Source organism: Drosophila montana, unplaced genomic scaffold (assembly GCF_035044405.1).
Source record: "Drosophila montana isolate Dmon_TW-CO22-7 unplaced genomic scaffold, ASM3504440v1 contig_1624_1, whole genome shotgun sequence".
In the NCBI taxonomy this organism is placed as follows: domain Eukaryota; kingdom Metazoa; phylum Arthropoda; class Insecta; order Diptera; family Drosophilidae; genus Drosophila; species Drosophila montana.
In genome coordinates, this window is record NW_026996559.1 from 2,708,944 (window position 1) to 2,734,367 (window position 25,424).

A 25,424-nucleotide genomic window follows, 5' to 3' on the forward strand; every position below is an offset into this window, starting at 1 on the left:
TTTTTCATCTTCTTCTGTTTTTTATTATAAGTTTTGCTCACTTATCTACATATAGTAAGAACTGTGTGAAATTGCTTCCATTTCAATTCGGTTGGCAGTTAACAAGCGGAAACAATTGATAAAAAGTTAAATTTTTTCACTTTGCTAACTTATTGTCAACTGTTATTGTATCTATTCTGAATTAAGCCTTGAAATTAAATTGTTTCAAAAGTGTCAAAAAACAAACGATTACTTTGAGTGAAGAGCCCTTTAAAGCAGGGAATAGTGTACAATATTTTCGACAGATATTGTACGGAGTTGCCATACGCGCATTGTATGATAAGGTGGCAACAATTCAATTCTATATTCTTGTCAAAACGATGATGCCCAATTTTGGACAGAGCATTGACAAAACTGCTGGAGTTTCATGTCGCGGCGTGTTGCCTGCCTCGCGCCCCCCTCCCACCCCCCCTCAACGCCGTTGGCCAATGCTGGCGCTGGAGGTGGTGCTAGTGCTGGCTGACTCGTATTGGATATCTAGTGTCTGCGTCAGCAAAATCGTTTAATAAACTTTTTGCATGGCAACGAACAACCGAAAATCCGCTAACCGAATGCCGTCTTACAATTGGCCATGTGGCTGGCCAGGCGACCATGCTTTTGGCCCATTTAAGACCGCCCGCCGTCTTGTGACCAACAGCGATGACAGCGCCAACGGACTTGCGATCGTTGGACACATGATTTTACGGATCCGAGCGAAGCTGATCCGTGGCTCAGCTTGTCGAGTCGACTGATTAACAGGGCAAATGCTTCGAGAGTTCACACCCGCACACTCTCACTTGGCTAAATATTTGCCCAGTCGCAATGTGCGACAGCCTGCAACCAAAACAAAAAACAAAAAAACAACAACAATACAAACAAGTTCAGCAGCCTTGTGATCAGCGATCAGTTAACCTGTCAACATATTTAACTTCTTTACTTTATCCACCTCCATTCATGTCGCATGCAAATGCAGATTAATGCTGACCTCTTATCAATGCTGGCATGAGAAAAGGCTTGTGGGAGTTCCATTAAGAACTAGTTCAAAGATGTACGATCCTATTTTGAGCGCTCTTTTGTTGCAATTATTTATGGTATTATTTATAATATGTTTGTATTATATTTAATCTTAATAATACAAGAATAAAATATTTGTATACCCATGGAAATCGGAGAAACTGAATGAAGCATCTTGGATCTCATTCATAGTGAATAGTTGAGTTGATCTAGACTTGTCTGTCCATCAGTTCGTCCGTCTGCGAGGTCGTCAATCTTGGCAACTACTTTTGAAATTATTTTCATAATATCAATAAAATTCATTCATAACTCAAAAATTATCAAAACTAGATAAATACGTTAAACTTGTTATGTTGGGTTTCTTTTTATATTTTATAGACAGGCATCGAATAATTATGCTAGAAACTTGCTTTTTGCTATACTTAACTTCATACTTACTTCATAAAGATAATTATTTTGTTAAAAAGAATTCCTTTGGTAATTTGGAAGACTCCTGCATTTCCAATAGAATCATATTTGATATCACAAAGCCGTATTTTCCAGTTTCCGAATCAAAAAACCAATCAACAAAAGGTTTTAGTTTTGCCTTAGTTTCGTTCACATTGAAGACGTTCGATTATCAATGGACTTGCCCGTAAATATGTTCGTGATAAGCAAATGATTTATACAGTTTCTTAATATTTTTATTATACTTTAATTTAATTGCTGGAGCAATTTGGACTCGACTTTCAATGTGCGCGAATGGGCGCCTTGTGATAACTAACTACGGGTAACTACTATCTCGGGGGTAAATAACGTGCCGGTCAATGGGGAGACGATCCCAACAAATGATAAGCATGGACTTGGCTTGGAAGTGGAAATGCACTTCAAACGGGTCCAACAGATCGCGTGATCAAATTCATGAGCTGCGCGAGTAATTAAGAACCTTATGGATAAGATAGCCAGCAGAACTGCATGTTAATGGCCAGCATAGCAAATGTTTATCCATGTGGATAAATAGCAGTTGGCGTTTTATTGCCACAATTACAACATGGTATTTATTTGTTGCTCACTCTCTCTCTCTCCCTCTCTCTTTCTCTCTCTCTCTCTCTCTCTCTCTGCTTGGCAGGTGTACGTAGCGCTATTTCAGCCGCTGTGCGTGACACGGCATCAGTTCAGAAAGGTGCTCAATTGCATGAAGGTCATCAGGGCGCTGAAATACCAGGAGGTCTATGCACAGGAGAAGGTCACCAAGGTAGACAGCCTGTCGCTGGTGCTAAGCGGCAAGTGAGTGACGATCACCAAGAATTGATCCATGCCAATCGATTGCAATATTCGATATTGATATTCGATCTCCTTCCAGATTGGTCGTCTCGCAGCATCAGCGGGCGCTGCACATTGTGTTTCCCCATCAGTTCCTAGACTCGCCAGAGTGGTTTGGCGTCTCGACCGATGACTATTTTCAGGTAAGCATTCGATTTCCCAGAGCGAGCTTTAACTTAACTTCAATCTTAATAAATGTGTGTGTGTGTGTGTGTGCAGGTGTCCATTATGGCCATGGAGGAGTCGCGTGTGCTCATCTGGCATCGGGACAAGCTCAAGCTATCGATAATGGCCGAGCCATTCCTGCAAACTGTATTCGATCACATACTGGGCCGCGATGTGGTTAAAAAGCTGATGCAGGTGACACAGGTGACAATCGAAGCATTTATCAGCATATTTTCCATTGGAGCTCGCTTGACTTAATATTAAAAAAATATCTTAATAGGTGAGCGAATCGATAGCCAGCAACGGTTTCCTGCCCTCGGGCGGCTATGCGGAGGATGCTGAGGACAAGCCCATGCTCATACTGAAGAAGAGCGTCGATGTGGGCCATGGACTGACGGCGCTCATCAATCGCCAGCTGCAGGGTGAGTCCACAACTGAACTCTAGAACTAGAATACTCCTCTTGCTCCCTCCCACTCTTTATCTCTATCTATCTCTCTGACTCGCTAACTGGCCCGCGTGCGCCCTCCCGCTCCCACCCACTCTCTCTCTCTCTCTCTCTCTCTCTCTCTCTCTCTCTCTCTCGCTCGCTTTCTCTCGTGCCGAATATTGGTTTTTGTGTAACAGCAGCGACTCTTTGATACCCTAACCATTATCCAATCGCGCCTTGTGCCTATCAATGCTTTGTTGCACGCTTGCGCTGGGCGCCGCTGGGTTTGGGGCGCGCGCTTGTTGCATGCCACGTGGAATAATAACTAACATAAACAAGTTTTTGCTTTAATTAAGTTTAATTTTATTTAATTGATTTTTCATGTAGTACTTATTTTGCATTCGTTATTTGTTTCGTTTTGTTTTCATTTTCATTAACTGTACAAATGTTGTTGATGTTTATGTTCGTTTTTACGATTCGCTATCTAATTTTAGAAGAGCATGTTCCTTTACTTGGTCGCACGTACAAACACACTAAGCAGCAGCTGCCCCTGCCGCTGCCGCAGCCGCTGCCACTGTCGCCGCCGCCAGGTGCTGCCCCTTTGGCGGACACCAACGTTGATAACTACTCCAATGCCGCTGCCGCTGCCGCTGCCGCCGCCACTGGCAGCAGTCAAAGAATATGTAACTGAATCCTGATAAAAGCAACCGCACACAATTACACACACTCACACTTACACACCACTTATGTATGTATATGCATGCCCTTTGTGGCAGCTTCAGTCAGCGACACCAGCAGCAACAATAGCAACAACAACACGATCAACACGTTCAACAACTACAACTACAACAACAGCGATAACGATAACTGCCAGCACAGCTCGAGAAGCATCATTTGAAATAAAGCGCAGCGACCTTAGCAGCATCTGCATCTACAGTCAAGTCATCGTTGACATGTTTATCTACCAGCTATCATCTATCCATCTATCCATCTATCCATCTATCATCTTCATCGTCATCGTCATCGTCGATCCTCAACTCATCGCACGCACTCGCACTTGAATGTTCGTCTAACTCTAAGCAAGAAATAACACAAAGTAAATTTAATTGATATTCGATTTAACCTGTTGCCAGGCACTTTTGTAAAATTCCTAAATTTGTTTAACGCTCAGCTAAACAAACGAAAATTCCATTTACACTCGTTGCAAAATGTTTGGCTATGAGAGCCAACAGTTGCGGCAGGCGCTAAATAGGTTTCCATTCGAGATCCATTCAGATCTTCAAGTCAATTCCACTCACATTACGTAGTCACTGATCGTGCGTCACAATTGGCACATTTTAAGCGATCGTTCGGCTGAATTATAATTCAAAATTGTTAGCTCTAAAAAACTCTCCATGCAATTCGCTGTGTTCCTCGCGGCATGTGATCGTGATTTACAGCCGAAAACTAAGTCATGATCGTCAAGTGATCGACACTGTATTCAAAGATCAAATGTTTAGCATTACGCAACTGATTTACAAGGCACTCAGTTTGTTTTTTTTTTTTTTTTTTGGATATGGATATAGTTAAAGATCAAAGTTCGGCGCCATCTGCTTGGCCATATTCTAGTGATCACTGATCACCAATTGATTCCTTTAGCAAAGCTGAGTATGTTAATAGACCATAAAATATATAATAATAATAATAATAATATTACAAAATAATCGATACAATCAATCAATAAGCAATTTCTAAAAAGTTTCGACTTCCGTTCCACATAAAATGGAAAATTTTTACTGTGCGGACACATAAGCAATTTTAGTTATAAATATATACGTTTGCCTATCATTATCACATTTGTTTTATTATTATTAATTTCTATTTGGATTTTGCACACTGTGTTCTTTTATTTTATATTTTTTATTTCACTTTATTTTTTTGTTTGTTGTTAATGAGTTTGTTTTTGAATCGCTGATTGATTTGCATATTAATACGATTTGAATTGATCAAGAAAAAAACGAAAGAGAAGATATGAAGAGTAAATAAAAGCGTAAATTAATTGTAATTAATATCTATATCTACACGCATACATATACACACATAATATACTAAGCGATGTGCATATAGTACATACATATATAGCCTAAGCTGGCATATTAGTCGTTGTACATACATGTACGTATATTTATATTCATATACATATACATATATTTATATATATATATTAAACTGTATCATACACCTAACATACTTATATAGAACATTAAATGCGGAATCAATGTGAATGTTGTAAACAAGCCAAAAAACAAAACAAAAAAATATTAATAATAACTAAAGCCAGATATAAAAAAAAAAAAACCAAAACGAAAAAATGATCGTATTAACAGCAGCTGAATTAACTTGTTTAATTGATGAAGTTTTACATTTGGCCACATTTTGGCAACATTTCCCCTGGGTTCGCGTCTCGGCTAATTGAGCGGCGCGCGCATGCAAAGCACGTGCACGAACCCAAACGAAAAGGCAATCCAAAAACGAACCAACCGATCGAACTGAACCTTTTGGGCCCGGGCCCGGGCCCGGGCCCCGGCGGCTGTTGCGTATCATTAACATTAATTTTGCGCAAATGGTATTGACTTGTTTTTGTTTTTATTTTTGTGTTTATTTTCTTTTTATTTTAATTCACAATTAAATGAATAATAATAATAAAAATAATCATATCGTAGCAAAATATTTTTTATTTAATTTAAAAATTATATACCACACCGCCTGTTCCCATCCCCGCACCCCCCGCATCAGCCAAACGACAATTGCTGATAACCAGGCTGAGGCTATCTGTAAATACTTTGGGCATGCCCATAAACTTACACACAAAGTGCAGCCGACGGGCGGCCGCTAGCCGCTTGCCGCTAGCCGCTAGCTGCTTCACGCGAGCACCCGCCTGCTCGTCCTCATCCCCTCCTCTAGCATCTGGGCCGCAATGCGCACTGCGGCGACAGTGTACACTTGGGCCACGTGCCATTGTTAGAGGAATAAAGTATGCAAACAACTGTGCCAATTTATCATTTTTGTTTTTGTTGACGAGCTTCCGTTTTGAATTGTTTTGTATTTTGTTTTGTTTTTTTGTTTTGATTTTTTTTTTTTCGCATGGCCATCGATTTGCCGCTTCTGACGCAGTGCATCGTGTTCACCCTAACTCACTCGCACTCACTCTCTGCGCCGGACTATCAATTTTCATCATACGCGCACGTATCTTCCCAGTTCCAGGTGTTACCAGCAGAACCATTAGAAATACACTTGAAGGCCGTAAAGAGCGGAAAATGCTAGAATGTGATGAATATCTAGGAATAGTTGATTAGAGCCTAATCCAGATTTGAGAATAAAAACGCAATGAGATCTAGTTAAGTTGTACTTTCATCCCAAATTCAGGTTCTTGGAATCTTCGGTTCATAACTTTCTCACAATTCGCAATAAGAACAATTCAAGTTTGTTTTTAATCGATTAAATTTGTTACATCTACATCTTTTTATTTATCGAAATAATTTTATTATCTGAACATATTAACTAGAAATTAATCAATCAATTCCAAATATTCTTTTAAATCAAAGCATTTGTGTGAGAAATATGGTTCAGCTTTAGGCTCGGGTCTCCTTCATCCAGCTAATTCGGCATAAGGTTTGGTTCATGTTAAAGAATAGATTTTAGTTTCGGGCTCAAACTTGTTTAGTACAAAAACAGTTTGCAGCCTTAATTTGAATTAAAATATTATATTTTCTCACCTCCAAAGAAAAATTTTGTCGTGAGTTTTGAACTCAAGAGATCGAATGGAACCTTGAATAGATAAATAACTATAAGCCGAGTGAATATAGATTTTCAATTGGCAAAATATATTGGAATAAAATTGAAATTCTTATTGATTTACAGTCCGAATAAGCGCCATACGAGCGTAATTGTGTACAATTTGGACAATAATAAAGTATTCGCCAACAAAATGCTGTGATTTACGAAATTAAACTTTGGAGACAGTTGTTTTTCTCTTAGTGCTAATAGTGAATTTTAATAAACAGCTTCGATTAGTTTGAGCAATGTTTTTTTGGAATTTTTTGACAAAGTAATTCCATGATGTTCAGTCTAAAATGATACCTCAACAATTTATTAGAACATTGGAAATGAAGGCGTTGACCGTTTTCTGTCAGTGTGTCGAACTATAATAAATCGATGCATTTCTTAAGTAAAATTATATATAATTATACATAGTATACAGGCATTTGGTAGCTGTAAAAAGACCTACAAATGATTTCCGCATATTGACTAATTGTCATAAACAAAATTAGCACGTTTATTAATAACGTTCAATTGCATCACATAGCCAGGCGATCTATTTATGTGCACCTCTATGTAAGTATGTGTGTATGTATGTATGCATGCACATATATTAAGTATTGCTCCCATGACACACTTATTAAACGAGCTGCCAACACGAGTATTTACGCAAATGATTTGCAAGTGGCAATTTTGTTTAGACACAATCTTGAAATTGTTTACGCCCACCGCCCACCGCCCACTTCTCGTGCTTATACTAGTTTGTATTGATCGTAAAAGCTCTGTCAATATCCTGATATTCTACTTGGAATACTATCTAGGTTTTGCTGCTGATCTCTATGCGTGTGTGTGCTTGCGTGGGTGTGTGTGTGCGGGTGTATGTATGACTCGCACTATCCTTAACATTTTGAACATAATTGTATTTTATTTAGATTTTGGTTTAAAATATTATCCAACGAATTTATGAATTTTTCCAATGATTTTCTATATTTTTCGGGTGCCTATAATTTTGTCGTATGTACTCGAAAAACGTCGTATACCATATATGTATATTTATATATATATGCTTGTATATATATAACTGTATATATATATATATAAATCGTTCATAAACGTTAATCAACTACTACAACAACAACAACACCACTACAACCACAACAACCACCCAACCACGAACAACAACAACCAATGGTAACAGCTCTGCCCAGGATATCGAAGTATTATGATTGTGGTAAGTTGCATTTCCAGTATTCCCCCCCCCCCCCCAAGAACACCAACAAAACACCTCGTCCCCAACCCCAGAGAGAGTAACCCAGCCGGCGATCGAATGCAACAGTAGTTGTAGTCTAATTAACTAACTAACTAACTAATAAATTATATATATATTATCTACATATATAATATCTAGCTGTTTAACCAACTATCTAACCGAATCTGTTTGTCTGTTTGTCTGGCCGTCTGTTTGTCTGTCTGTCTGTGTGCGTGCCTCTCTGCTGAGCCGTGTGCTCCTTGTGCTTGTCGCTAATGTACGTGTGCCCTGTCTGTGTGAGCGAAACGTTTGGCTGTGTGCGTGCGTGCGTGCGTAGTTATTGAACATACTTTCTCGTAGCTTGCATGCTCGGTTTGATTTTGAAAGATAGATTTAATCTTCATCGTTTACCCTTTAACATTGTCAATAATATCAACCCGCACCTCCCCCCATCCCCCACCCACTCCACCATAATACGGTGCCACACCCACAATTCATACACCCACTGCCTGAGTCTATAGCGTGGGTGTGTGTTGCGTTGTGTTGTGTTGTGTTGTGTTGTGGCGTGGAGTGCGGCCGGTTCAATGTTTTATTTATAACCGCCCTTTGTGTCTCATGTAAACGCTCTTATTAAACTTGAAACTCGATCTTGATCAAAAACGAAAACAAAAACAAAAACGAAAATCTTGTGTACTTCTCATTGCAGCCGGCGATCCCAATTCCTGGCGTCTGGGGCGGATCGACGAGACTGATCATGAGACGGCCGTGTGAAAGCGCATCAGCATATAGATATTAACACATATATATATATATATATATATATATATTATATATATATATATATGTATATATATACATAGAGATATTCATTGTACGTATACCTAATGTGTGTATATATCGGAAGCGAAAACAGTTCGCATCAATGTGGGACATTACAATGTTTAGACTTGCGTTTTTGAGTATTATTAGAGGTATATCATAGGCAACATATGGAACACGCATTCGAATACCGCAGACAGAGAGCGCAGCATACTGTAGTATAATATATATACATACATATACATATATATGTATATATATATACATGTATAGAAGGTATTCATGCTATATTCGCATTGACAGCTATTTCACAGATGCGCTTAGAACAGGTTATGAAGTGCATGATGATTGAGGAAATGTATTTTTTTAAAATAGACACCTAAGAGTACACTACACACAATTAAATATAGTATTAGTTTGTATGTGTATGGTATAGATAAGTGTGTAACTTTGTATACATATGTATGTATGAGTGGCCATTGGATGCCTAAACTATTCAGAACTTGAATTCACCAATCGTTAATATGTTTGGCAGCCCTATTTAGTGACTTATTCGATACGATTTCCCACATTCGCAATTGAGTTACAAATATATATATATATCTATTTTTTTTTATTTATATAGGATAAATCGCATTAAGTTAACGTTCTTTAGAATTGTAATTTGATCAGAGGTGGACAAAAAGGATTTCATTGTACTTTCTAGCGATCGTGTTTATAGATTTTCGAACATAATAATACTTTAAATCCCTTAATAATTTGTTTTCCTTTAAGGTCAGCTGGTTTTCTATAAAAATCTAAGATCAGCCAAGTGCCGAATCCGGAATTAGTTTTGATAGCACAAGGTTATTCATATTCATACTAATAGGTTTGACGATTAACATTATCACATACATTTCGAAGGCAGAAAGGTGCTTAATTTTTTAATTTCGATAACATTAAAAAAAAAAAAGAGTTATTCTGATAAATTTCTTAAATTTGAAGGCAATCTGAATGCGAGTTTTAGGGTATTATTCCATGTCATTATTATTCAAAATTATTTTAAGCTTTAAACGCATTGCCAATTATTGAGTTTACACGGAAACAAGTTTGCTTATTTTAATATTTAACCTTAAAGTATGCTACAAATATTGTTGATACAAATTTAGATGAATAACGATATAATCAAGCCTCAATATGCTAGGCCACAAACAATAAGATATATACAAAAACAGTTGAGGCGGTCATAACTTTTCGGACGCCACTGTAACAAAAACGCCATAATAAGAGTCCATTGCATACTTCTTGGTGCTGCATGTAAATGCTCAGAGTAGTAGAGAGGATGTTGAAGAATATGATGCATGATGACAATGTGTTTTTGATCAACACGCCCCCAACTTTCGCCCAAAACCAAACAAAAAGCCATCCCCAGCCCACCCAAACGAGTAAAACGCACCCCATACAAAGATTGTCTGAAATTTAAGTATTATATATTGTTATAATTGATTTAAAGTATTATAATAAATATTTAACTATATTTATTGTTGTTGGCGTGAATGAATTTTTGTCAATCAAAATTTAACTTTAGACGTGTAAGCCTAGCAAATTCTAAAAAAAAAAAACAAAGACAATTGAGAAAAGCAAAATTATATAAATAATACAAATAATACTGAAACAATGTTGTTTAATTGAGTATTTAGCTAGACATATGAAATACAAAGGATAACAACTAAATGTTTATTTAATGAAGGAAAAAAAAACTATAAAATATTTAAAGGATTAAGCAAAAATATAATTTACATAAGTGTGTTTATGCATTCAAATTGAAATTGAAATTGAAATTAACACAATAATCGAACTGCTGCCGGAGACGCGAAAGGCGAGAGCTCTATTAAAGATACAATATTATGTAAGTTAACAAATGAAGAACAAAAATAAATATATAGATATGAGCAAACTAAAATTTTCAGCTAAATCCCTGTATTCAGTTTATAGAAGAAGCGAAATATACATATTTGGTTTTTAATGTACATAAATACGAGTGTGTCCATTTATTTCAGCATCCATCAGCAAAAGCTTCTCCTAAATTCAAGACACTCTTGGATATTCTTTCTATAGACACGTTCTCAGCTGGCCAGGTTTCGTATCATATGCATATATTATATAGAAAACACCTTCATCTATTGCAAAAACACATTTGTTGATTAATAGTTTTTTGTTTTTCTTCGAATATATTTCAAAATGCGAACCCAACGATTAAAATCAAGCGAAACACAATCAAAGAAATAATCTATTTCGATCCAGTAGTAAACAAAGAGTTCGCATGACATAAAGATATAGAAAAATAAATTTTTTTTATATAATTCATTTAAATTATTTTCAATGTTCGCACTACTGTTGCATGTTAAAGCTGCATACATATTTCTCTTGTATTTCCCTTTTAATTTTTCCATCTTTTTTCGGCAATCTTTAGGAACAGAAACAACGAAAAGGCAAACATTCAGTTCATGCCGAAATTATGATTAGAAACAATTATATATTGTGCAAATAGCGTAAAGCGCGTCCTTAATAATCTTTCACAAGTAACTTTGCGACTGAACGATCCAGAGTTGCGTGGGGAATTTTCCGAAACACGGAGGTGAGTAATGGGTAATTTTCCAAAAGAGTTTCGAAAAGGAGTCGGAGGCTAATCGCATAAAAGCTTGAAACACGTTTGCAATGCATATTTAAATAGATCGATTATAGCGAAAAGCTTTTCGTACGACAGATATTCGTGATATTCCGATCACTTTTAAAAATTGCATCAATAAAATACTCTTGCATAAAGGATCAGATATACGATATATTTTCAATTGTCCCTGCAGGAGCAGTATGACAGTATTGTCCAAGCTATAGTCCGATTTTGATGAAATTTTGCTGAAAATTTAATTAATAACTATTAATGGAACTTAGCCCTGTTGTGTTTAGTCAAGATATGTTCAAAAGAATCTTATGTACATGTACGCATGATAAGATTTATGGTAGAGTGATCTGCTCCGGTTGATTTCGACATATGAAACACGACGAACACGAACGAAGGCAGACCGCCAACTCCTTTATCTTTGCTGTTGAAACTGACTAGTTAAATACTTTTTAGGGCTCGGAATGAAATGATAATACCCTCGAAAAGGTTATACAAACAAGCAAGAATCTTCTTCGCGGTTAAACTTAAGACACAGCAGGGATAGATCAAGCTATCAATATTATTATAATTATCATTATTATTATTATCATTATTATGACTATCATTGTTTTTACTGGATATACCTATTAAATAAAGGTTGCAAAACTTTACCTGCCCCCATAGCAAGAGTATGTTTTTGCGAAAATGTATGTCACAGTCTGCAGGAAGCATTTTCAATTCCATAAAGAATGTATAGAAAGACGATAAGCTCAGTCCACTTCGACAAGTTCGTCTGTCAGTCTGTGTGAATGCATCGATCTCGGAAACTACAAAGGCTAAAGATTCAAATTGGAAATATATAGAAGTACCTTAAGCACAGCGCGTATATATATTTCCTTCGATACCCCATCCCTTTTGCATAATTTCGATAAATATCGATCAACCATGCTGCTATTCCCTACAACATTGGTAAAAAGAAAGAGCCTTACCCTTAGGTATGTACTCAAGCCCTGGAAATTGAATAAAGATCGGACTGCAAGCACCGAAGTTACGTAAGAATATAAAGAGAAGTAAAAGGAAGAAGCGTGCATGGGTTCTTTTGTGTATGCATGCATAGCAGGAAAATATAATCTTCTGGGATACTCGTTGCTGAGTTGTCTCAGTGGCAAGATCATTTAGACAGGACATCTACTGAGGATTAAGAAATTAGTTGCTTTATGTTTTGCTTGAAGATATCTCCATTTGAATAACATTATTATTCCTTTATATGCATGCCTAATGAGTACAGGCTTTAATATTGTGTCAGCTTATCGGCAATGAGTGCTCGCTTCACAATTTCATTTGCGCATCAGCCAAATTAGGTCACATTTCCAGCTGCAGTGCTTTGTAGTGAGGTTGTCGGAGGGTAGAGTTTCAAATTTAGTTGCCCCATGCACAATTTACACCTGTTTTTAATCCTTCAGGATGAGGACACGCGACCCCAGGACAGCTAAAAATAGAATACAACAAAAAAAATACAAAAATAAACGGCTCAGCGTGTATGTGTAAGTGTGCGGGTGTGTGTGTGTGTGTGTGTGTGATGTGTTTGGGCTTTAAGCAGATAGACAGACCATTGAACACAGGCCCAACAACAGGACTATGGAAAATTCAACCGGTTTTTCTGGAAAAAATAACTCAAAGAAAGGGGCATCTTTTTGGGTCTGTTTTTAAAAAATTAGCTCAAGGCAGAGTAACAGAGTGTTTTATTTTATCTTATTACAAATAATATTGTTTTTTTTGTGGACACAAATTGTTGGCATGCGAACATTTATATACAAGTAAAAATAAATTCCGATTTGGGAGAATGTTAAAGATGTGAAGAAGATGGAAGCAATTAATATATGGTTGCATGAGTTGTACTTACCCTTTGTTATCAAATGCCCATTCAGGTTTTTAGTTTTTCAATTGTAAAAGATCTCTCCACTGCCGAATGCTCTCATGCCAAAGCGTTAGTTTCTTATACACTTGAAATATATGTGAAAAAGAATATTTTGCCTCATAAGATCCTACTTTCCATTGTATTTTCGCATAGCAGCTATATGATATAGTGGTGCGATGTTAATAAAATTTTGCATATAAATAAGGATCATAATGGAACTAATAAACCCCAAGTTTACTCAAGTTATCTTAATATAACAGAAGGTTTCTATTTCAGAACCAACTTTTCGACGGATTGTCACAATGGCAGCTATATGATATAATGGTCCGATCCGCCCAGTTTCGACATATGTACTACCTGCCACAGAAAGAAACAGACAGACGGACAGGACCATATCAACTCGGTTGTTGATGCTGATCTAGAATATATATACTTTATGGAGTCGGAGATGTCTCCTGCCATGCGCTACACATTTCATTACAAAATTATAATACCCTCAAGAAGGGTATAAAAAGCATTCAAATCAAACACGAGCGTTTGTGTGATGCTGTGTCTAACAGCTGTTAGCTTAACAGGATTGCTTTATGTTAAGAGTATGAAACATTGCAGGCTTGTGAATGTTTTATGTCAAAAGTTTTTTATCTGAAGCACTTTCAGAGAATGTGTTTTTGCCAGAAAAGTTGTGCATGCTCCCCATAGTGCAGAGTCCAACCACCACAACAAGTAGTCGCAGCAGCATCACCAGCAGAGTGCTTTGAAGTTGGCAACGACAGCGGCTCAAGGGGGAAATTAGGCGAGCGCTCCTAAGTATGCTATAGTTTTTCGCCGACTACTGACACAATTGTTCCCCTTCTGACACTGCGACCCCCTGACTCACTGACTGGCTGGTTGTCTGGTTGTCTGGTTGACGGGCTGTCTGCTGCTAGTACAAGTAATTAAAGTTTCAGCTGCTGGTCAAAAGTTGCTGCCCCGAATGCAAATGCCACGCAAAAAGCGTCCAAGACAATAAACAAAAATGACAAAAAAAACAAAATGAGAAAAAGTCGAGCGAAAACTTTTCCAGCCAAAGTTGCAAAAACAGTACGAAAAAAAAGGAAATGCAATAATAAAATTGGCGCAAACACAATTTGAATATATAAATACCTTAAAGAGGCGGAGGCGCATGTGGATAAGCAGATGCAACACAGCGAAAAACAAGTGAGGGCGCTGCTTTTGGGCAGCTCCTGGTTACCAGATACCCTGTTGCCAGAACAGTTGGGCCTCAACGATCTGGATCATGAATATGGCGGCTAAAATATATATTTTGCTGAATCTTCTAAGCGTATTATCAGTTGTCTATAAATCAAGAAAATAGATTGAATGTGCACTCAAAAAGTACTCCCTATAATCTTATTATATTTGTTCAAATAATCCTAAATATAAACTTTAAGAACCTATTTTCTGACCTTGCAAAAGGGCATATAGGGCATTAAAATATAAGTTTTTTTTAAAACTTATCTATATTTTTACGAAAGATTTTGTATGGGGGCTCTTTATAACAAAAAGGAAACTTGGCCAAAAGTGTAGAATGAAATATTCATAAAAAATTTGTTTTTTTTTTCTAACCTTCAGACATTTGTAGTCTCCATTTTTGTTATATGAGTGTGGAAAGAGTTATATCTTATATCTAATAACTCCAGTATTGAAATATATTTAGTTTGGCTTAATGGACTGGAAATTAGAAACTGGAAATATAAACTGAACTAATAAAAATGAAATATTCTTGAGTTTTTATAATTACAGATTGCGTAATGTGTCCCATGATAAAATAATTCGAGCATTTGCCTTCTACCTAAATTGATCAACTAAACTGATATCAACAGTTCTACAGTCCGTCGAGACGGATCAACAGATGTTTGTTTCCATGCAAACTAGTCTTTCAGTCTAAAAGCTCAAAGCATCATGAAACATACACACTTATATATGTCGGTGTCGACAGGATCGGATCACTATATCATATAGGTGACATAATAACTAATATCATAATAACTCGGTAAAAAGTTGAGTTCTTGATTTTTAAACTTGAATTTTTAAAATTTGAAACTTGACACTTACCATATTCTACTATGATCACTACATATGAAAAACATCTTATTGACATCGGATTACTGCTATATTATATAGCTTCGTCGAAAGTACCTGTTTAAAAATTAGTTTTTGTATCAAAAACTTATCTGTTTTTCAAGATACCTTTCATACATATGGTATTAGCAAGTATTCTCTTTCTATCTTTCTCTCTCTCGCTCAAATTCTCTACACATATCGGTAACAAGTCTTTTCGTTTTGTGTATTCAATCCGTAACAACTAGAAACTCAAACTTGTTTCGAAGTGCATCTGATGCTGGCAGCCAGGTGAATATAGATTGACTTGTAAACACAGTGGCAGGCATATCAAATATTTACTTTGACAGCAGGAAAGTTGACCTATCCTGGAACAGATTTCGATTGTCCTGGCAAACTTGTCAAACAACAAACCAGCCCCACTGAGTGTGAATCACAAAGAGTATGAGTATGAGTATGAGTATGAGTATGAGTATGAGTATGAGTATGAGTATGAGTATGAGTATGAGTATGAGTATGAGTATGAGTATGAGTATGAGTATGAGTATGAGTATGAGTATGAGTATGAGTATGAGTATGAGTATGAGTATGAGTATGAGTATGAGTATGAGTATGAGTATGAGTATGAGTATGAGTATGAGTATGAGTATGAGTATGAGTATGAGTATGAGTATGAGTATGAGTATGAGTATGAGTATGAGTATGAGTATGAGTATGAGTATGAGTATGAGTATGAGTATGAGTATGAGTATGAATATGAGTATGAGTATGAGTATGAGTATGAGTATGAGTATGAGTATGAGTATGAGTATGAGTATGAGTATGAGTATGAGTATGAGTATGAGTATGAGTATGAGTATGAATATGAGTATGAGTATGAGTATGAGTATGAGTATGAGTATGAGTATGAGTATGAGTATGAGTATGAGTATGAGTATGAGTATGAGTATGAGTATGAGTATGAGTATGAGTATGAGTATGAGTATGAGTATGAGTATGAGTATGAGTATGAGTATGAGTATGAGTATGAGTATGAGTATGAGTATGAGTATGAGTATGAGTATGAGTATGAGTATGAGTATGAGTATGAGTATGAGTATGAGTATGAGTATGAGTATGAGTATGAGTATGAGTATGAGTATGAGTATGAGTATGAGTATGAGTATGAGTATGAGTATGAGTATGAGTATGAGTATGATGTATGAGTATGAGTATGAGTATGAGTATGAGTATGAGTATGAGTATGAGTATGAGTATGAGTATGAGTATGAGTATGAGTATGAGTATGAGTATGAGTATGAGTATGAGTATGGGTATGAGTATGAGTATGAGTATGAGTATGAGTATGAGTATGAGTATGAGTATGAGTATGAGTATGAGTATGAGTATGAGTATGAGTATGAGTATGAGTATGACTATGAGTATGAGTATGACTATGAGTATGAGTATGACGTATGAGTATGAGTATGAGTATGAGTATGAGTATGAGTATGAGTATGAGTATGAGTATGAGTATGAGTATGAGTATGAGTATGAGTATGAGTATGAGTATGAGTATGAGTATGAGTATGAGTATGAGTATGAGTATGAGTATGAGTATGAGTATGAGTATGAGTATGAGTATGAGTATGAGTATGAGTATGAGTATGAGTATGAGTATGAGTATGAGTATGAGTATGAGTATGAGTATGAGTATGAGTATGAGTATGAGTATGAGTATGAGTATGAGTATGAGTATGAGTATGAGTATGAGTATGAGTATGAGTATGAGTATGAGTATGAGTATGAGTATGAGTATGAGTATGAGTATGAGTATGAGTATGAGTATGAGTATGAGTATGAGTATGAGTATGAGTATGAGTATGAGTATGAGTATGAGTATGAGTATGAGTATGAGTATGAGTATGAGTATGAGTATGAGTATGAGTATGAGTACTGAGTATGAGTATGAGTATGAGTATGAGTATGAGTATGAGTATGAGTATGAGTATGAGTATATGAGTATGAGTATGAGTATGAGTATGAGTATGAGTATGAGTATGAGTATGAGTATGAGTATGAGTATGAGTATGAGTATGAGTATGAGTATGAGTATGAGTATGAACGTATGAGTATGAGTATGAGTATGAGTATGAGTATGAGTATGAGTATGAGTATGAGTATGAGTATGAGTATGAGTATGAGTATGAGTATGAGTATGAGTATGAGTATGAGTATGAGTATGAGTATGAGTATGAGTATGAGTATGAGTATGAGTATGAGTATGAGTATGAGTATGAGTATGAGTATGAGTAGGAGTACTGAGTATGAGTATGAGTATGAGTATGAGTATGAGTATGAGTATGAGTATGAGTATGAGTATGAGTATGAGTATGAGTATGAGTATGAGTATGAGTATGAGTATGAGTATGAGTATGAGTATGAGTATGAGTATGAGTATGAGTATGAGTAGATGAGTATGAGTATGAGTATGAGTATGAGTATGAGTATGAGTATGAGTATGAGTATGAGTATGAGTATGCATATGTGTTTGCGGATGCGTATGCGTATGCGTATGCGTATGCGTATGCGTATGCGTATGCGTATGCGTATGCGTATGCGTATGCGTATGCGTATGCGTATGCGTATGCGTATGCGTATGCGTATGCGTATGCGTATGCGTATGCGTATGCGTATGCGTATGCGTATGCGTATGCGTATGCGTATGCATATGCGAATGCGTATGCGTATGCGTATGAGTATGAATATAAGTTTGATTATGATTGCATATACATACGTGCTTTTAACTTCATCTTTTAAATCGCATGGTGGCACTGGTCGCTTTGCTGTTGGTTGCCCTGCCTCCTATTCCCCTTGCCACACCACCCTGCCTCAATCTGCAGTGCATTGTGGTTACGCATATTGTTATGGACAAACAGCATAAAAAGGACAAAAACAGAAGCAATCAAATCCGATTGAAAGGGTTGTGGAAAAGCGAAATCCCAATAAATCAACTTCATTTGTTTCAGTTGTTTGCCACAAAATATGAATCACAGCTCGTGGCTCCAGCTTGTTGATTGGTCAGAAATGGTACAAGTTGGCGACTTTGCTGGATTAAGACAGATCCTTTCAGCGCCATTAATGAGTCCAATGCACAGACTTACATTCGTCGCAAAAGAGAGTACAGCTTGAAGCACCTCGATAGCTATTTTTCAACTAGCGTGCGCTGCTATCATACATTTTTAAAAACCACAAAGACACGAAAGAGCTGTAAATTAAGCAGATTACAACCGAATATTTAAATTTGACTATGTAAGGGTGCGAGGGCGCCATAAACCTGAGTACTGGGTAATTTGTAGTCGAGCACTCGGCTCTGAGCATAACCCATTTTGAAAGTTAAAATGTTTGTAAAATCTGCATTTAATCTGGAAAGAAAATACTACCGACATACAACGACAGTCCCCACACTTAATTAAAAAGAAAAATTTTAAAGTTTCTCGCAATAAGCCTGAACTGGCTTTCGAAACAATTTAAAGCTTCCGCCAAGCAAAGAAAACTTGAGAAAAATTAAACGTGATTATTATTTTATTTTAATACCTGACATTAGCTGTGTTAATTGGTAAGCATATCCTTTCTTTAAAGTAATATTAACTTAATTCACACTTTTTCGAGAATTGAGAACCAAAAAAATTCCCTTTCAATACTTAAGATTCACAAAGCATTTGTAAGTATATCCGTATTTTTCTTTGCAAATAATATAAACATAATTTATATGACACGAAAAGATCAAGTTTGAGTCAAGTCATCGACAACCCTCTCTTTTTCCACGATATCGATAAAAATCGATTTTCATATAAGGTTCTTTCAATTTTTTAAGAATTGGTGAATTTTTTGAGGTTTCTTTTGGGCATTAGTATTTAATCACATTTTGATGTTATATTTATGTTGTGAAAATTGCATTAATATATAACGTTAAGCACCGAAGTTATTTAAGATGTTTTAACATAATCTGGGGTTGATTATTATTTATGTATGTATAGAATCTAACAAGAATGCTTGTAACGGCATCTGTGAGCTGCGTTCAGAGTATCTTTCAGTCGGGCACTCTCGACAAGAGCACTCTTCATTGTTATGTCAAAGGAATTGTTTAGAAAGAAAGGGTAAAATTAATTCTGAAAATCCATATATATGAAATTCTAGACAATACTGCAGCAGTAAAACAGTGGCAACCGCACGTATAAGCCAACTCTGCGTTCAAAAAGATAAAAGGATGCATTTTCACTACCTGCCAACCCATTCCACTCTAGTCAATGCAATTACCGCCTGTTAATAGAGAAGGACCTTTAAAGCACATTTATGATGATTTATGAGTTTTATTACGCAACAGTTGCAACCGTTGGCTGAAAAATTTAATGTCCCTGACAAGATCACTTAATAGTGATACTTTTTGATCGGAGATGTTTGTAATATATAATTATTATTATAAGATAAGAGTTGATATAATAAATAAAGAGAAGACCTAACTCTGCACTAATAAACTCCACTCTGCACTAACAAAAATGGGTAGTAAAAGGTTTGGTTTTTTAAAAGGTATGGTTTTTTTGGGAATGCTTGTAAGAGGCGAAAGGAAACGTCTTCGATTCAAAAAAGATACTTTCTTTCTTCCACAAAGATTGTACAATGAAGACCGTGGTTAATTAAGCAAATATTATAAAGGAAGAAGAAGCCTAGAGTTTGTAACGTCAGCTCGACGCTGGGCTCAGGGTATCTTCAAATTGGGCACTGCCGACTAGATCAGACTTACTTATTTAATTTCTACTTTAGTCACGCATTGAAGAAGACATCGTGCGCCCCATAAAGTATAATATATATTTTGGATTAGTGTTCAAAGACGGAGTCTGTGAAGAGACTTGAAATTCGGTATGTAGCTGCTCCTTAACTACTCTGTTGCAAAACCAATATACCCTTTGCCCATTTCAATGGGTAGAGTGCATAATAAACTGTAACAGATTTTTGCCTTCGGGCCGCTAAAATGTTGAAATGAACATTTGAGTTATATGAGAAAGGCCATTTTGTGGTCAAGATTCGAATGTTGCAGCCGTCAGCGCAACTTTATTACACGAATTCATTTTCAGTTGTGTGGATGTTAAAATGTATGGAATTTATAATTATAATTTACTTGGCAAATACATGAGTACAAACTTCAAATAATAATTATTTTCAATACATAATTAGTGCAGTTGTAAGTGGTTCCATAATTGGAGAGTGTATGTGGTTGTGAGTGTGCGTGCGTGTGTGTGTGTGTGTGTGTGTGTGTGTGTGTGTGTGTGTTTCTTAAATTCAATTTGTTTGCAATATTTTACTTTAATTTGTTCATTTGTTCAGCAGAATTCAAATGTGGCCGGTGTAAATGAATTGCAATAAACTTGTCGCATTTTGTCGGCTGTTGTTGTTGCTGTTGTAGACATTTGCTACGATTGGGCTTCCGCTCCACTTAAAAGAGAAGCGCACACTGCAGCATGCAAATTGGCCATGGAATGTCAGCTTTGAATTTGGGTTAGTCGTCGGTTAGCAGAGCCTTAAATCAGTTAACGTTAATAAACCCACTGCGGTTGGGTCCGACAGTCAATCAGTCAGTCTGTCTGTCAGTCAGTCAGTCAGTCGGTCAGTCAGTTAGTCAGATAGTCGCAGAGTTGAACAGCTTATCATGCAGTCAACCAATCAATTGCTTCCGTTTCCGCTTTGGCTTTACCGCTGCAGTTGCGCAGGTGCACCACGAATTTAATATCGCTGATGTAGTCCATTTTATGGTTGATGAAGAGTGTGGGGGGGGGGGCTGTTGTTGGCGACGGGCTTGTGGGTTAACAGTGTGCTGTTGAGTATGTGGCTGTAGTTGTAGATTTTGATGTGTCTGGACGCCGTAATGTTATCGCTTCGCTGCCTCGCGCCCTGAGTGGGTCAGTCGAGGAGGCATTGAAGCGTGCCACGTGAATCCATTGAACGGGTGTAACGGGTGTATTGCCCCGCCTACCGCCAGCTGCCTGCCCCAAACAACGCTTTGGTCAATAACCTTAATTGCTCATCAATTCACACACACACACATACACACACACACACATGCACAGGCACGACAAAGGCGCTAATCAAGCAACATGTGTGTTGTCATGCAAATCCCGCTCTGCGTGTGTATGTGTGTGTGGCATGTATATGTGTGTGGCATTTGTGTGTGTGTGTGTGGTATGTGTGTCAGCGTGCTATCTGCTTCAGCGTTCATTGGCTTTGGCCATTCGCATTTAATCAATATTAATGTACTTCAACAAAACATTTTAATTGAAGTTGCTAAAGTGTCAAAAGTACATGTTACAGAATTGATTGCACACCTAGCACACACACACACACACGCAAACACACAAGCACACTCACATATGCATATTCTGCAAATCATTTGATGCGTTTTTTCATTCTATCGTCATTCTTTCGAGGTTATCGCCTTTTTGTCTTCCAAAGCGTTAATGGGCTGATAACAAATAACAACAATAACAACGGCGCTTATTTAAAAAAAAAAAAAGAGTATAAGCTTTCAGGTTGGTTTTAAATTAATCCTCTGAGTTATAATAATGGGGTTTCATAAAGTACTCCCACTTAAATTCTTAAATTCGCCGTAAATTAAAAAAAAAGAAGAATGTAGATACAAAATTGTATTGAAGGCAATTTTATTTTTATTTCAAGACATTTCCTTTCTTTTAAATTTGTTTTATTTTTAATTTAATTAAATTAAACTTACATGAATGAATACCAATACAACTTATTCTACAGTTAAGCCTAACATGAGGAAGTTAACAAAAATGGGTTGGTTATATAAACCCATCTGAGAAATCGATTGGATGGGACCTCCGTCGTCTCCTCAGCAAGCGGACTCCTCCAAAAAAATTAATAAAACTTTCTTTAATTATGAATAAATATGCGATTTATGCTATTAATAATTCGGAACTCAGCGGTCAGAAAATACTTTGGATATTGATATTCTTGTTCTTGTCAAACTACAAAAAGGAAACATACAAATGTATGCAGAGGCAACGTTCATTTAAAAATCACCAGGCTTGAAAAATCGCATTCAAACATAATTTTATTACAGGGTATTTTTGTGTGTTTGCCGCATTTGGCAAGCAGTCCCTGCCTGTATGCACCATTTTTTAAAGGGACTTTAATTTTGCAGCTCATCAGATTGGCCACAGCGAGTATTGAGAGATAAATGTGTGTGTATGTGTGTGTGTGTATGACTCTGTGTGTGTATGTGTGTTTATCTTTCTGGCTATGTGGCGCATTTGAAATGCCCAAACTCACACAGATCCGAGTTAACAACTTTCATAAAAGTTCATGTTTAAATGCGATGTGATTTATTTTTTTTAATAACGCGTAGCCATTAAAGTAAGTGAAAGGGTAACAATTATGTATAATTAATTTTATAATTAAGTAATTAGGTATACTTTTAAGTGTAATTATTTTGATAAATATTCTATCACCGACCTGTCCCTACGGCTACGAAAAGTTCAGGATTCAGTGCAAATTAAATCATTTCTTGTTAAGTTTGAGATTGACTGCTTAAATTTAGTCAAAATGATTACACATTAGTTGCAATGCCATACAATTTTGATCGGGGCTTTTTATCTAAAAAAATGATCGGTGTATAGTTTAAGGTTCAAGGCAACAACCTGCCTTGAAGTTCGGCTTGGTTCTTCACACTCACGAACCCAGCTCTTGGTTAAAAGCTTGGCCTATCACAGGTCCAGACCAACGTTTCCAGTTAAAAACCGATTTTATATCTTACTAATGATGCTTCAAGTATGTATCTCTAAGATCACATCATAAATATATAGGTTGTAAAACAATTTGCTGAGTTTTAAGGACACAGACAGCACAGACAAGCAAGTATTTATATTTAATACACATGTTAAATAGTTGCCAAATACCAGGTGGGCTCTAGTTAAATTTCCTCAAGACGAGCTTGCATTCAAAGAGCTTTACAGTCGTTACCTTAAATGTGGCATTATTTTTCCATTTTTCTATTTTGTGATGTTCAGTAAACATTCTGAAGGATTGTTCAGCAATTAGAAGGCGGAGGCTCCCCCATCTTGAGGCGCACACGCGCAACATTAGACAACTTAAAGCTTGAAGATAGTACTGCACCATGAGCTTTGCACGTCAAGGAGGTGTTTATTCTATTCAATATAAGGAAGAAAATCATAAATGTATATTTAGAAGCCAAGCTTCCGACAAAACACAACAAAGGAAACCTTATACATGTGTATATATGTACGTGCAGGTGAGTAAGCCTTCAGGTAAAACCAAACTACATCCATCCACACAGGCCTGGGACTTGCTCAGTTACTTAATATAGTTTACCAGGAAAGCGGTTGTTAATTTAATTGGAAATTTTGCAAGCAGCATATTAAGTGCCAGCATTCATAATGTGCGTATGCATTTCGTATGAAGAGGCTGCCATCGTTTTCTGGGAAAGCCCAGAATATGCAACTGTTCAAAGCTATATTGGGTAGCCACAAATGCATGTGTATATGTATGTATGTGAGTACATTGCAGTGTGTGCAGTTTGAAGGTAAAAACATGCCCAATTCAGATATTGGTTACTGTACAGATTCAAACAACTAAATCAACTATTTTAAGAAACTTCTCTGCAGCGCACAAGAATGAAAATAATATTTATTAGTTTTAATTTGTTATTGAGACGCCCACTTCAGAGTACTGGGATTTTATACACAAATATTTTTGGATTTCTATATTTATAGAATTTAATATGTACATAGAACATATAAAACCAACCAATATTTGTTGGGCATGTGTTATTGAGAGCAGCAGCAGTCCGCGTATTTTTGTTTATTTTATTATGTTTGTCATACTCTCAACACTCATATTAAGCCCTGAACCAGAATTGGGCGCAGGCCGCGAATTTACCGAACATGAAATTAACTTTTGAAAGAAAGAAAGCCCAGCTCGATGCACAAAATAGTATTATTTTTTTTTTCAATAGTTATATTTACATAATATATACTTCACTCTTACTCTCACGGATATCTCCGAAACGTCCGTTTGAATTCACATGAAATTTATAATTTATTATATTATTAAATTTATATATTATTATACTTTTGGGCATATCTCAGTGCTTATAAGAGTTTAAGACCTCAAAGCGTTTTTGAAATAATTTTATTAAATTAAAAATGCAGTTTTTCGGATAGCTTACACAAAAAACGTATTTTTTCGAGCGCACCCTTGGGGGTGCGGAAAGAGGAACATACCACAATATCTGCTGGCTAACAGGGTATCTATGCAGACATTCCTCATCTAATATTCCCTTCCCTACTTTCGTTAACATTTGTATTTGTTTTTATACAGTGCTCCTCTGAAAATGGGTAAGAGGGGTATAACCAACAGGCAGAATGAGGCTAATCCGAACACATAATGTATATATATCCAGGCTCAACATCGACAGCCCAGTTAATCTAATAGTAGTTTATATACAACTCATCAATCTCAGATGCTATACGATCTACATTCTTAAAATTTAAAACGATTCTCTCCTGAAAAATCGATTAACCGATAAGAATGCCTCGAAGATTATAAAGGCAAGGAACACCAAATATTATATGTATATTATACATACTTTTTGCTTACCTTCTCCTATTCCCTATAAAATTAAATTAAGACTAGGTTAAAATAGGAGTTATAACCTTGCGCTTATGCATTAATCCAATACACACATTTATGGCCTAGAAAATTGCAAAGGAATCGGACCTTAAACAACTAAGTATTAAAGAAGTAACTTCCCATAGTGTGGTGTTGAGGAAGGGAGTACATGAAAGGCGCAGCTTGACGCCTAGTCGTGCACGCCCGACTAGACCACGTTAACTTACTTTGTTTTTGAGCTTTGCAACTGTTAAATATACGCCGAAGCTGTCGGCTGCTGCTGTCGTCTGT

At 36.6% G+C, this 25,424-nt stretch overlaps 1 protein-coding gene across 4 annotated transcripts in view; it reads left to right on the forward strand.

The window, feature by feature from the left end:
• The window catches only part of bves, a 37,166-nt gene extending 26,768 nt beyond the window's left edge, over positions 1–10,398 (forward strand). For 2 of the 4 annotated variants that reach the window (XM_064699557.1, XM_064699558.1), the window contains 5 exons: positions 2,141–2,298; positions 2,375–2,477; positions 2,554–2,703; positions 2,780–2,921; positions 3,422–4,470. In XM_064699557.1, coding sequence (XP_064555627.1) covers positions 2,141–2,298; positions 2,375–2,477; positions 2,554–2,703; positions 2,780–2,921; positions 3,422–3,618 — 750 coding nt within the window. In that variant the 3' untranslated portion in view covers positions 3,619–4,470. Of the gene's footprint in view, positions 1–2,140; positions 2,299–2,374; positions 2,478–2,553; positions 2,704–2,779; positions 2,922–3,421; positions 4,471–7,923; positions 7,957–8,680; positions 8,772–8,820 lie in introns of those variants that run through there. The other 2 variants (XM_064699559.1, XM_064699560.1) reach the window with 2 other exon arrangements.
• The last annotated feature ends 15,026 nt before the right edge of the window (positions 10,399–25,424 follow it).